Source organism: Rhinolophus ferrumequinum, chromosome 6 (genome assembly GCF_004115265.2).
Source record: "Rhinolophus ferrumequinum isolate MPI-CBG mRhiFer1 chromosome 6, mRhiFer1_v1.p, whole genome shotgun sequence".
Taxonomy (NCBI): domain Eukaryota; kingdom Metazoa; phylum Chordata; class Mammalia; order Chiroptera; family Rhinolophidae; genus Rhinolophus; species Rhinolophus ferrumequinum.
Genome location: NC_046289.1, coordinates 7,303,312 through 7,318,117, shown reverse-complemented (window position 1 = coordinate 7,318,117; position 14,806 = coordinate 7,303,312). Strand labels below are relative to the sequence as shown.

Here is a 14,806-nt window from a genome sequence, read left to right as displayed (position 1 = left end):
GAAGAAAATTCAATGCCTGAGCCTGTTCTTTCTTATTCTTCCCTTCTATTTAAAAAAAATTCTAAGTTAATATAAAACACTAATTTGTACTAAAATGCAATGCGAAGGGGAATCATAGAATCATGATATTTGGTAGGTAGCACACCGGAAGTTTGCCTGGCAATTCCCAAGGATCTGATCGACTATTGATCGCATTTGTCAGAAGTATAAATGACAGAAGTTAGAAAGGTATTTTTCTAGGTAAGTGGCACATGGGAGACTGGGGGATGGGACTGAAGAACAAGCAGGTGGTTTAATGGCTTTTGGGAACATTCTTGCAGGAGGGCAGTGGGTTCATGAATTGTTTGTTACATCATTATGCTTTACACATGTATTTCATGTACTTTATAAACTATTTACATCATGCACATTTATTATATATTACTATATATATATCTCCCAAGTAGTACATATTAATAAAATGCTAACAAAGTTAACAGTACATAAAACGTTATTCTTTGGCCACTAGATGGTGATATTTTACTGCTACAAATGTTTTGACTCCATAGCTGCCTTCAGAGAAAGGCAGAGAAAATTCAGGTATAAATGTGCTCTGGAAAAAAAAAAGACTAAAGAGACAGTGGTTTTTACCCATTTTACTACAAATGCACAAAGCAACAAAGGGATACTAGTAATTAGCTTTTCAAAATGCTCTCCGAATTTTTTATTTTGATGTTTATGCTAAACTTTACAACTCAGTAAGACAACTTAATTTTAAAACTAGCAGCACACAGACATTTCACAAAAAAAGGTACACAAATGGTGAATAAGCACATGAAAAGATGCTCAGCATCATTATTCATCGGGAAATCCAAGTTAAAACCACAATGAACACTAAGTAAAACAACTAAAATTAAAAAGACACCACTACTGCAGTCCTCATGCGTTACTGGTGGCAACGTCCAATGGCAGGACCACCAGGGAAAACTGTTTGGCAGCTGCTTATGATGGTTAAACACACATCTATCCTAAGACCCAGAAATTCTTTTTATAATACCCAAGGAACATGAAAACATATGTCCATTAAAGACCTGTACACAAATTTCATAACAGTTTTAGTCGTAAGAGCCAAAAACAAAAAAACCACCTCAATGTGCATAGCTAAGTAAATGGATAAATAAGTGGTATGCCCATGCAATGACATACTACTCAGCAATAAAATGCACAGACTGCAGATACACGCTGCCACACAGACGAATCTCAGACATACTGTGAGGAGAGGAAGCCAGATCCAGCTCCACTGATACGAACTGTGGAACAGGAAAGGCCAGAGGGTGGTGATGGAAATGAAATGAATGGTTGCTTTGAATGGAGACTGACTACAAAGGGACATGAGGGGACTTTGCAGGAAATGTTCCATATTTCAATTGCTGTAGTAGTTACTCAAGTGTATGTATTTGTCAAGCTCAAACTGTACACCTAAAACACGTGCTTTTTATTATATGTATATTATACCTCAATACTATCAATTTTTTAAAACTTTAAAAAATGTGGTTTTTTTATGCTAAACTTTGACGATGAAATAGTTATTTCTAGTTCTAAGGTCCTATGCTAAAGGATGTTAACAGTACTAAAAGAATTGCTTTTGATGACATACACTGAAATTAAGCAGTGACGCTGAAAAACCACAAGTGTGCCAAATGGTCCTGTTACATATCCATCAATTCCAGCCTCAGCTGAGCACTTATTTATCTGATGTGCATGGCCTTACATCCCATCTTACAACCCGAATTAGGCCCTCAATGCCTTTACAAAAGAATGAATGTGGCTAACTCCACTGCATTCTGTAGGCCCCGCTGGAGTGTCACCTCCTCTGGAAAGCCTTTCATGATCCCCACTCACTCCTCCAAAGTCCCAGCCTGGCTCGGGAGCCCTCTTCTGCTGGCGCATATCATCCATCCTCTGCCAATTTTGATCAGCTGTACTCACCACAGGTGCTAAGTCACATTTGATGTTGGTCCCTCCACTACACCCAGACCTTTGAGGATGGCACATTTATTCACCTTTGTATCCCCGGCATCCTAGTAACCTGGGACGAGGTTCGCATTCAGCAACCGATTGGAAATTCATTGACCTATCTTCCCTGCACAGATTCCAGGCAGCACAATACTAAAATGAACACTAGACCAGGAGAGTCAGGATATCTGGCCCCTTCCCATTTCGGATCTCAAACTGCCTACCTCTGTTATCTGCATCACCTACTTATGCCCCTAGAGGGAGCTCATTCTCTCTGCCTAGTTTCCTGCCTACCCAACAACACGCTGAGCTTTGACCTTCAACAGCAGTGCAGCTTTTCAAAAACATGAGAATACAGTGTGGGGAATGTAATCAATAACGTTGTAAAGGTTTTGTAGGGTGTCAGATGGGCACATGTCTTATTAGGGAGACCACCTCATGGACAGTGTAGATGCCTGACCACTGCACTGTACACCTGAAGCTGAAGCTGAATAATATTGTATGTCAACTATAATTTAATATATATGGTCACGGGATATGGAGTACAGCATATGGAATAGAGTCAATGGGATTGTAATAGATTTATATGACGTCAGAGGGGCAACAGATTGGGGGAGAGGGGTTATCACTTTGTGAGGGGTGAAATGTCTAACTATTACATCGTTTTGTACACCTGAAACTAACTGAAAAAAAATAACACGAGAAAACAATGTGTTGCTTTCATACTCACTGTCTATGGTCCAGTTAAGATAAAGTCAGAGGTTTGCTTGGTAAGAAAAATATTAGTCAAAGCATTATCATTCATCAACTGATTGGTTTTCAAAAAAGGATGAAAAACACAAATATTTGGTTTTGTACTCAGATGACCGTTTGCTTTCTCAAAATATGATGTTTCAGTCTTAGAAGATGCGAACTGGAAAGGATTTTGTTGGTTAGTAATATGCTTCATTAAGGCTTGCATATCTGTCGCATGGCTTCGTTTTCCTCGGTTTCGTATCTTGGGGAATTATTTCCCATTCCTCCTCAGTTTAGTCGTAACATTTATTTCCCTGACTTTTCTCTAAGATTAATATTTCCCCATTTTAAAACCATAATGCTTTATAGTTCTAAATGAGAAATTAAGCTCAATATTAAAGAAAATCTATTAAGGAAAATTGGACTTGCTAAGTCTGGTAAAATCATACCACAAAGATGTATCTTGCTCAAATTCTTCCTCACATGTGATTTCCACAGATCAAATTTCTCATAAATCCTTCATCATGTTCCTACTAGGCGAATGTATGGATAAATTAAATTAAAATATGGGTATCAAAAGATAGTCTCATAATGAGAAAGCATAAATCTAAAGTACTCATGGGTAAGTCTTACCCAGCTCAGAAGCTACAAATATTAATTAAAGTTGTACTAAATTTCTGTGCTTCATACTACACTTTCTCTGAGATATGCCTATATTTTGTTTACAGTATAAATATTATTTAAGTTTATTCCTGAAGTATCTGTTAATTACTTCAATGAGCCAACATTATTCAGTCAATATTATCTAAGTGAACAAACAATGCCACCCCACACATACTCTGCTTCCAAACCTGAACTCACACCAATAGAAGGCATAACAGGAGGGTTTTGTTATTCCAAAAGCAGATTATTTAAAAAACTCCATTTATTTTCTTCAGTTGGTGTAAGCATTTTTGATCTTTAACACTGTGTGCCAGGCACCAAGCTAAATGTTTTATATACACTAATCTCATTGAACCCTCATTTTTTAAAAAACAATGATGCTACATGTATTGCTATTTCTTCCATTCACCAATGAAGAAACTGAGGCTTGGAGAAGCTAAGTAACTCACTCAAAGCCACATACTATACAGTAAAGGAGAACTGAGCCAGGTCTGGCTCCAAGCCTGTCTCTTCACTACACTGCACTGCCACGAGGCATCGTATTTCATACACCTTGAAAAAAGTTTGTAGAAGAGGCACCAACTATGTTTTAAACAGCTCTCTGGGTCAAACCAAAACCCAGAATGATTTGATGGGATGCTTGTTAGACTGTGAGAAAGTAGATTTCTTTCTGTCTTTCCAAAAACCTCTGTTGGTTGTGACCCGTTTAGGTGCCCCTTCACTAATTTGTCATTGTACCCAGGGCAGAAGGAATTCTCTTCCAGGGGCTGCGTCTAAGACACACCCATTCCTAACTTTGAATCAAACATATCAGGGATTCCTTTGACACTCTCTGAAAATATCTGCATAGCTGCATTAGGGGTATGTACATAAGAATTAGAGAGAATGAGAAGCAGGTTCAAGTGATATGTCACGGAGACCATGAGTAGGAGACTGGAGATAACATCTAAGAGCATTTACTCACCAACAGTTCAGGTTCCAAACGCCTACTGAATCTGCTGTGTTCTTAGCAGTGGGAGACTGCTTCAATTATGCAACTTTCATCAAAGTTCATTAACAATAAACATATAATTCTACTGAATCAAGTTTCTCATTCTGAATGTGGGACATGTATTGCATCAGAACCCAATGAGTTATGCTTGCAGAACGAACCTGGTCAATATTGAGGCGAAGTGGCATTAGTGACACTCGTAAGCAGCACTCCTGGGGCGACCTGCCAGACTCTGGGCGCACGTGTAATGCTTTAACTGTCAGCTACAAAATAAGAAAGAGAAAAATCTTTTTTCCCCCACTGATATTATGACCTTGTTTGCATTTAAAAAAAGGAAAAACAAAAAGGAAAGAAAATAAAAAGTCCCGTTTCTATTCCCTTATAGAACAAAAAATGGCGTTGTTTATCCTCTTTCCTTAAAAGCCTTAATCAGACTTTCTTGGGTCACAAACTCCCTCCAGAATCTGATGAAAGATACGGGTTCTCTTTAGAGGAAAAACCATATATAATGTTGTACGTGCAGTCTCAGAGGAGTCTGCCGGCCCCTGAAGCTAACCCACAGACCTATGTTCTAAAGACAGCTTCTGACATTTTCTTCTGAAAGTCCTGAGATAATCATTTCTATTCTACTAAAATTTAAAAAGCGCTAGAAATCCGAACACTTCCAACAATACTAAATATTTTGTGTAATCACTATGGACTTCTGGTTTTCTTCAAGTATCCTTATATTGGCAATTATAGTTAATGGACCCTAGAAGTGACATGCAAAATGATTTTTAAAACATAAAAATTTAAGCAGCATATTTTAAATGGATTTTCATATTAAATTTAGAAAAAATACCCAGTAATTTTCCCCAATCTAAATCTTCTGCAGTTCAGTATTAATAAAAACACTTTTCGAAAACTCATATAGCAAAAAATATAAAGTTTTAAATCTTACCATGTTGGAATGAGCTTTTCGAGGCATTTCTTTACTGCAATACAGGTACAAAAACTTATTCATTTGTGATGTTGCCAGACGATCTCGAATTTCAAGGTCTTGCACGATGAACACCTGCCGGGAGACTGGGTGTTCTAAGAGGCTAGAGTCGCATTCTGGCTTGCACGGGGGGTAGACCTCATGCTGAAACTTCACCTTCACAGACAAGGAGAAGGAACACAGAGCAATCTTCACATTTTATTTAAACTAGATTTTCTCTTTCCAGTGCAAAATACCACTCATCATTTTCTTTGAATTCTCAGCTTTCAATTCTGCTTTCAGAGAACAACATAACATCCATTTGTTCGCTTATTTATTGATCCATGTGTACCCTACCACACAAGGGTAAGTTTGACTGACATTTCTTATTTGACCTTGGTAAAATCCCTATCTTTTTCAAGCAAAACCCTCAATAGGAATAAGACGTGAAATTATTATCTTACATATCTATGAAATTGCTTGAAAATGAATCAGTGGCAGCAGGGTTCAAGTTCCAAAGGGGGCAAGGATACAATTACATAGATGGAACTGGCATCACTATAACATTACCATGTTGAGCACCCCAAAATATGACACTTAGCACAATCGTAGAGAAGCTGACAGAATTAAATGCATGTGACGTCAGCAGTGGCCTGGCCCTGCTGTTCCCTAGACGCCCACAAAGGACCTGACAGATGTGCTATCCAGTAGCAGGCCTTCCCTGTAGATACTCCAGGGCAGTGGCTCCCCAGTGTGGTCCTGGGAAAAGCTGGGTCAGAATCACCTGAGAACTCACTAAAAATGCAAATGCATGGGCCCTACTAAAGGAGAAACCTCCTAAAGCAGAAACTTTGGGGCCCAGCAACAGGTGTTTTAAGAGGCCCTCAAGGGGACTCTGATGCTTGCTCACGGGCGGGGTGCTAATGAAGTCCCCCAGTGCTCCCACTTCTGGGGAGTTTTCCTTTCAAAACGCCATCTTACCTTGCTTAATTGTATTTCCATTAAAAAGTCATGGTTTCTTCCTTTTCCGCCACATACCATCTTACGTCCATGTCTTGTGGGTGTGTGAGATGGTGAACTGTGGGGACTGCTATAAATAAATTTAAAAAAAACAAACAACTATTGTTAAAGGCATATTCGAAGGAAGGTAATGAATGACATCAGGAAAAAATAACAAGATGAAAAGAGAAAATAAGATTATAGAACTGTCAGAACATTGCCACAAATTGTATGACTGTGAATTCAAACCACACCTTTTGTACTTTGGGGACACTGAGAACACGACTTTTATTATTGCCATTATGGTGACCGTCTGTTTGCGAAACAGAAACACCTGACACCTGACTACAATGTTGGTGTTCGTATGACAAGACAGACTTGGAAATGAGACCTCCTTACAAGTCCCTTTTTACTTCAGAAACCCCTGAGAGAGTACAAGTCCTAGAAATCCCCATGAAAAAAGAAAAGAATTGTTGTGAACTCTGAAGTTTTAAAACATCATTTTTAAATAGAAAAGTTACTCCACCGCTGTGCCCAAGGTTACCTCTTCATGAAGCCTTGTCTGTTCCTCCCCACCCACTGAGAAGTTTGCCCCACTGTACCCAGTCCCTCTATCTAGTTCTCTTCCGGATACTGCATCTGTGGAACAAGCACTCCGGGGGAATCGGCTCTCCGCTTGGTACCCAGCCAGACACTGGAGGCTCGGGGACACGCATGGCCCCTGTCTCCTGATACACACACTTTACTTCACTGCCTTCATTTGCTCACATAACTGTCTCTCCCTCTGGAACCAAGGGCAGGGTCTGAGTCATACGGATTTCAGTGAATGTGCCTCTAACATAGGCTCTGGCATCTATCTGGGAGGTACCCAAAAAATTATGCTGAATGGAAATGACTTAAGTCACCGCATTTTAGTGAAAATACAAACACTGCAAATAAGTTTACAGAATGCAAAACTTTAACACTAATATTGAATGAGTGACATTTAAATTACATGGTTTTTAATACTACTTTATTAATAATTCTTAAAATGATAAATGCTATGCATTTTTCTACAAAAAGAGTACATTGGTCTGCCAAATAAACTTCTATAGAAATCAACTTACATGTAACTTTTAGCTGGAGAAGTAGGAGGGGCTGTTCCAAAATCCTTTCCTCCATAAAGATGCCAAACTAGAGAGACTTCTTTAACAACATACCGGACTACAGGCATGGGAAAGTGTAGTGGGGCTCTGCTCGTATCTGTCTTCTTAATGGGCAGACTAAAATAATTATCCCTTATCACAATTGTGTCATCGACCATTATTTTTACAACTGGTTCTTCTTCCTTCTCCTAAAACAAACAGGTAACACACACTGTCTTATCTCAGTAGAAACCACGGATTATGCTGCATATCTCACGGGGATTTCTTCATTCTACATTCTTTTTAGTAATTCCAGTACATAAAATGGGATAAGTACCGACATAATCATCACATAAAATATTCTGCATTATTAACCACAAAATGGACTCTCTTTCTGTTCTACGTTAATCACTCCATTAGGATTTTTTACAGTCTTCAATTTTGCTTTTACTATTTGATTGACAATAAAAAAGACACAGATTTAGCGTGTATGTGTGAGTGTGTATGTGTAAGTATATTTGTGTGTGTGTGTGTCTGCGTATAATTCTTTAATTCAAAGTCAATACTGCATTCCAAATCTGACATATTTCAATATGCTGATCAAATTACCATGCTCCCAATAATGAGCTTACCCTGAATTTGATTGCTTTTATTTTTTTAATTTCCCAGAACTTAGTCAAATAAATACACTCACCTACTAAGTTACTACTGGGCAGTTTAATATATATATACACTAAATAGTGATTCATTTTGAATGGGGTTCAATTCTAACACCAATGCTTACCCATTTTAGTTAGTGAACTGTGGATTCATTAAATCCACACCATGCTTTTTAAGTGTGAGCATGACTCTAAAATGGAAATTACATATGTCTACCAAGCCTTTACACAAACCTTTCCCAATTCTTGGACTAGCAACTCGGCAGCACTTCTTTCTGCCATCAAATTTCACCCTGAAGAGTTATCTTACTACACACAACATCTGTAGTTGAATAATCCATGTGGGAAATTTTGCAAATATAGAGAGCACTGTTTTCAGAGTCTTTGAGAGATGTGCCACAGAAATAGTAAAGTATAACAAACATTTACAAAGCATCAGTAGTAAATTACAAAATAAAGTCATACTGAACTGCAAAGAGTTAAAAAAATCTAAAGAATCTTTATCATGTACCATTTGGTCAATTCCATTTTGTAACACTCTCTTAAGGCCTCAATTATGTTACCAGTTTCTTACCTGAATGGTTGCTCTTGGTGCAAAAAGAATGCAAAAGTCGTCATTTTCAGTGGGCACACCTGTCATTGTGTCACTAATCAAGTGGTGGGTGAATGAGGCGTAAGTGGGGCCGGGCTCCTGGGACACATTCCCGCTCTCATCTGGAAACAGGAAGAGGTCTGAACAACATGGCTCCTGAGGGTGAGATTTTTCATCCACAACACCTGGGTACAAAGATTAGGGCATTCAGTTTTGGCACACTCAGAAGCATCAACAGGAACAATTAGTAAGCATTTTAACCGCATGTCAGATACACATTACGTTGAGTGCTTTCACCTGCAATATCTCATTTTTTCCCTTAACTACCATCTGACTACTAAAAAAAGACTAACAATAAGTTTGAAGTTCTCTAAGAAAAGAGTAAATGACGGCCTCAAAGTTATAGACAGTCTCCTCTGACCTATTTGGCGTTAGAGAAGCTCAGGAATTCAGTGGTAGCTGGTTAGTGTTGACTAGAGTTTGGTTTTAGCCAGAATTTCATATTGACAATTCTATCCTGTGGGTGGAGCTCTGGAAGAAACTTCTTGGACAATACTGCAAGGGGAGGGGAAACTGGGTACACCCAGCAGTGCCTCATCTAAAACTATAGAAAATGTCTGCTTACAGAGTTGCCTAACATGGCTTCAAGTGACCCCAAACCACAAAAAGAGTATTTCTTGGGGTGCTGGGTACCCACATGGGAACCTGTTCTCACAATATGAAATTCATACAAGAGTGCATGTGCGCCAAAATCTCTATGTGAACATACATTTTTATACACTTATATTACATATAATAGATTCACTAAGTCTCTCCATCCAGTCATTCAAACTAAACATTGTGATATAGACTGAGAACAATAAGATAAATAAAGTGACATTTTAGCCTAGATTTTAAGTTCTTCTATGTTAGCACCTTGAGCTTGTAAATCCTTACAAGTGCCCGGTGCCCAGCACAGAATCCTGTATGTTGAAATTGCTCAGTAAACAGTCATTAAATATTCTTTCCCACTTATGTAGGTTAGCTGCTAATATTTATTACGAAGAATGTGGTACAGAGGAAGCTAAAGGTTCCCATTTGCTTCTTTAGTTCTAATTTAGTCTAAATTAGAATGAGAGCAATATTTATGCTAAACTTTTATTACAACACAAAATAATTTTTAAAAATTAAGACTATACAACATATTGAAATGGCTAAATTCAACCAATTAGAAAACAAATATTTTTCAGATAGGTGCTTCAAAATATTTAGATGCTTCCACTTGGCTTTCAAAGCTCCCTAACCGTCTGGTTCCTCCCTGCTTATCCAACTTTATTGTCTAATTCTTTTCAATAAAACGGGGAACTTTTGTTCTAGTAATAGCCTGAGCTACTAGATCAGGAAGGCACATGCATGCCTTTGTCCGAGCTTCCGCTGATGTTAATGGCCCGGCCAAGATTATCTTCTCTTTCCCCTCTAGACACCTAAATCCTATCCCCTTTTTAAAAGCCAACTCATCTCACTTTCACTCAAGTCTACTGAACTGATGCCAATACTTTCCGAACAGTAGTTAAGAGTATATAACACATTCTGAAGTGTTTTCTTACATCATTTCTGAATCGTTCTAAGTAGTAGCACCAGTCTGGCTTACTGCCAGTTTGCCGTACTGAACTACAGCTACCGGAAAACATAAGCTTTGTCTTCCACTCAATCTCTATCCCCCACAACACCCAGGCCAGTGTTATTTAACTACTAGACACTCAATGAACACAAGCTGATTGACTAATAAACATCCACCAAGACTCAGACTTGTCTTTTCTTCAATAAATTACTCACTGAAGAATTTGTAAGAATACAAATAATGTAAGCCTCGTCTACTACATCAAGCTTCCAGAGAAAAGTCCCGGTCTGTCTTACCATTAGACTGCGGCTTTACAGACGAAGTGGCTTGGTGCACGTCAATCTCCTCCATCGCATCACTCATCAGATCTCGTAAAATTTGTTGATCTGCTTCAGGAAGTACTGGACCTCGTGAGGATGATCGACCACCAGACTCCACCTACAGTCAAAATACCTAATTAAAAATAACTGACAGGGCGCTAAAAAGCGAACTATTTAACATTATTTTGTCCTGGAAATAGACTACATTTTACAAAACACCAGAAAGAGGGGCATATTCATTTTTCTACATTCTGCCCAGCAGCTGTTGAATTTTCATTTTAAGTTTTTAGTTTATCATCACCCCAACAACAACTACTGGCAAATAGAAAATAAATGTGTCATCGCCTCAAAACCAGCACGGAGAACTGGAAGCTCAAAAAGGCAACACATTAGAAGAGAGGCAAGGTGAAAACAACTGCAGTAAAGCTGGGGGATAGGGCATCTTGCTCTGTAGTCTGATCTGTTCCGATCTGCTGGCTACAACTACTTCCACACCTTTGAAACAAAGCCATTGCAGGTCAGCGCCTCATTTGGGAGATGAGCAGATACTGCAGGACAGTAGGGGGCATGCACAAGAGGGGACATCTCCTAATGGGGGCTCACGGGGTTCAATTCTAGCACTGACACTTAGCCATTTTGGTTAGTGGATTCATTAAATCCACATCAGGCTTTTTAAACGTGAGCATGACTATAAAATGGAAACATCCAATTTGAACAGGATAATTTAAAATAACTTTTTATAAAAACAGGAGAATGTTTCCAAAAAGAGAATCAAGAGCAGAGAGGGCATGTCACAAATCACCTTATTATCATCAGTGAGAATACGGCAGCAGTAAGGAATCGAAAGGAGAAGTGTAACACAAATGCAGTATGAGATCGTCCTGAACGAACGGCAATGCAAGGCCAGTCAGACCCTCACTAGAGGCTCCATAACCTAAGAGAATTCTGTTCTCAGAGAGGCTACGAAGAAGAGTGAAAACACACTAAAAAATTAAAAAGTGCTGAACAAAGTGGACATTGTTCAATCTGGACATAAGTGAGTGCAGAGGTGTGACACTTGTGGGCATATGGAAGCACTGAACCAGGAATCAAAAAATCTGGCTTTTGTTGCTGTTTCTATTACTAATTGGGACAAATTGCCTAAATTCTCTGGGTTTTAGCTTATTCATCTGTAAAACAGAGATAATAATCTCTCTAACCTCTACATCAAACTGGATTAAAGGAAATCACATATGGCAAAGTATACTGAAAACTGGATAGTATGATAGATAACGAATACGTACGATAATATTATATGAATCAGTCTTCTGGTAATAATACTAACACCTGCCATCTACCTTCTCATAGCATTTTTATATACAAAGTTCTTAAATGACATATGTTTTCTTTTTTCCGTGAGGACAGATGAAAATAACTTAAGTCTGGAAAAAAGTATTATGTTGGGTGAGAAGATTAATGTTCTGAAACAAAGAATATCAAACAGCAGAAAGATTTTCCAAAAAGGCCCAGGGAATCACCTTTCCAGACCCCATCACTCTCAAAGTAAAGAACAGACAGAAGATTTTTCAGCTTCTTTTCTACCTTACGCCTGTCCTGAGACCTCACTGATGTGAACATGTCACTCGTGTGCCTGGAATGGGGTAGGGGGTAAGTTAGTTCTAAGAAGCGATGCTGCCGTTGTACCTTCGTCTTTTTTTGAGGAGCTCCAGGCTTCATGTCCGCCGTGTTAGCTGCATTTAAGTCCCCATAGCTTGCAATGTACTGAATGAGATTCATTAATGCAGCACACGAGTCTGAGCAAGTTCTGATATGGACAACGTCACTGGAACAGTGTAGTTCAAAGCGCGAGTCGGCCTGGACAGGACACAGGGAAGAAAAGATGAAATGTTTTCCAAACAAGTGACAAAAATTTCTTTTTCTGGCATAGGTTTACATTGAATAAAATATAACATGACAATGTGTCTTGTCATAGGAAATACGTATTTATAATAACTCAATCTTAATTTTAAAATATTTTATCTATTTTTGACCAAAATTAGGTAAGTGGAAAAATAATTTTACAGTGAAGTCAATACTTTCTTAGTCTCTCCTACAAAAAATAAGACAAATAAAAATTTCCATTTATTTTAATAACTTACTTGCTCTCCATCAGAATCAGGCTTCACTGCAGTTATGGTTAATTCCAAAAGCCCCATATCCATCACACGAACATAATCTAAAATTATAAAAATAAATAAAATGTCTGAGTACAGCTTCCAAAAAATGCTTATCCAACCAACACCTAATAAAACTAGCATCTCTTTACAACTCATGGCAAGTCGTGTTACAAATATTTATAATGCAATGGAAATACAGTTTTATCCACAAAAATCCTACAATTCACTTTATTTTAGGTAGAAACGAAATTTGTCTTATAGTAAATGGAGTACATGTGATTTAATGTACTTAGCAACATGACAACTTCAAACTGATATTTAACAAAATCCTTAGTTCACTGGCACTATTCTGGAGTTAAAATGCTTTAAAATATTCACACACAAAAATCTGGTATTAAAATATTCATGTACACAAATGCTCTTTTAGCATTCATCTAGTGCAGATTTTGGTTTTTAACTCTTACCTCTATTCAGATTTACAGTGACAGTATTACACTTGTCAGACAGGTGTAAAGCAGCTTCATCCAAGATTATTCTGAGAAAAAAACGATAAAATCAACATCTAAAAAACTAACCTCGAATATATGCCACATGATATATTATTTGAGTCATATGCAGCTTCTAACTTACAAATGCCATGTGACAGTGCTTTAAAATTCACTGTTTGTAAGTGCTAGACATATTTAAATGGTGTAAAACATGAGATTAAATCATCTGCTCAAATTAATTCTAAATTTTCAGCAGTTTTTTTTAAATAGATGCCCAAATTCACAAGGTTTAAATTATGAAAATAAAGTATATCCGGTATTATGGGAAGTTTATGTACATATTTTAAAAAGTAAACTGAAAATCTCAAGAATTCATTTCCTCCCTAAAAATGAAATACAGTAATGAATAGAAGAGATGGGACAAATCATCTGAGGCAGAAAAATTGAAAATTGGGATAAAGAGACATGACTATTAGTAAAAGAATGTTGATTTTAACAAAAGATTGAGACTTTAATAAAAGAGTTTAGGGAAGTAGCAGTGTGTTTTGAACAGCTGCCTTTCCATACAATGAAGTTCACACAGGTACCTGAGAGTAGAAGATGACTTATCCAAGGCAACACTACTTGAGACGCTGAATGTTTCCACAGTAAGAAGAGATCGGATTGGCAAATAAAGAGGCCTAATACCAAAAAGAAACAACAGAACATCAGTCTGCTGCTACAGCAGAAACACCCTCTAAAGAGCACTTGGAACCTTAACTCTACTGAATTCAATGTATTTTTTCCCCAAAACTTAGTACATACTTTAAATGATAAAATTTTATTTTGTCCCATTTGTGAACTAACCTATAATCAAGTGCACAGCTCCAGAGATGAACATGAAAAGTTGTAAATGAAGTTGGAGGATTATATCCCAGAACAGGTTCATCAGCAATATTCAAGAAGTATAAAATCTATAATCACAAAAATATAAAATGCCCTGCTTTAGAAGAAAAAAAAAGTTTTGATATATCATTAATACCAATGTAAAACAAAGTATCTCACAGAAAAAGCAACCATTTATTGGAAAATCATAATGCTAAAAGAAAAAAAATCATCATTTTGAAGGAATTTATTTCAAAACGTATTTGCAAAACTGGACTTTGAAATAAAAAGTCCCATCCAACTGCAATGCTACAGAAACCTTAGAAAAATCATATCTTAGGAAACTAACCAAGTAGGTATAATATACTTTCACATTATTTTGCTTGGAGCAATTCTTGAAAAAAAATACATTTTCCTAAAGACTGCTTAAAACTATCCATCTGGTTTTCTATATAATCCATTGTTGGGAGAAGTTTTTTATCCTTAGTTTGTGTCTAGTTCAGTCTGAACACTAGTCCTTCTCACCAACGTGTATTCTCACATATTTCTAATCTAAGCAAACAAGGTTAGGCTAAATCTCTCCCTTATAGCCTCTTCAGTGTTCATACTCTCCCACTGTACAGATGAGAAAGAAAAAGAGAGAGACAGAGGCAGAGACAGAC

The 14,806-nt window shown here is 37.6% G+C and overlaps 1 protein-coding gene across 5 annotated transcripts in view; it reads right to left on the bottom strand.

Moving 5' to 3' along the window:
* Positions 1-14,806, bottom strand: part of ATG2B (autophagy related 2B) — a 66,647-nt gene that overhangs the window by 13,746 nt on the left and 38,095 nt on the right. For 4 of the 5 annotated variants that reach the window (XM_033109210.1, XM_033109214.1, XM_033109211.1 and 1 more), the window contains 11 exons: positions 14,127-14,233; positions 13,868-13,960; positions 13,257-13,327; positions 12,775-12,851; positions 12,320-12,490; positions 10,613-10,754; positions 8,699-8,901; positions 7,448-7,674; positions 6,324-6,432; positions 5,325-5,519; positions 4,546-4,647 (listed from right to left, as the gene is read on the bottom strand). In XM_033109210.1, the coding sequence (XP_032965101.1) occupies positions 4,546-4,647; positions 5,325-5,519; positions 6,324-6,432; positions 7,448-7,674; positions 8,699-8,901; positions 10,613-10,754; positions 12,320-12,490; positions 12,775-12,851; positions 13,257-13,327; positions 13,868-13,960; positions 14,127-14,233 (1,497 nt within the window). The remainder of the gene's footprint in view (positions 1-4,545; positions 4,648-5,324; positions 5,520-6,323; positions 6,433-7,447; positions 7,675-8,698; positions 8,902-10,612; positions 10,755-12,319; positions 12,491-12,774; positions 12,852-13,256; positions 13,328-13,867; positions 13,961-14,126; positions 14,234-14,806) is intronic. The other variant, XM_033109213.1, reaches the window with a different exon arrangement.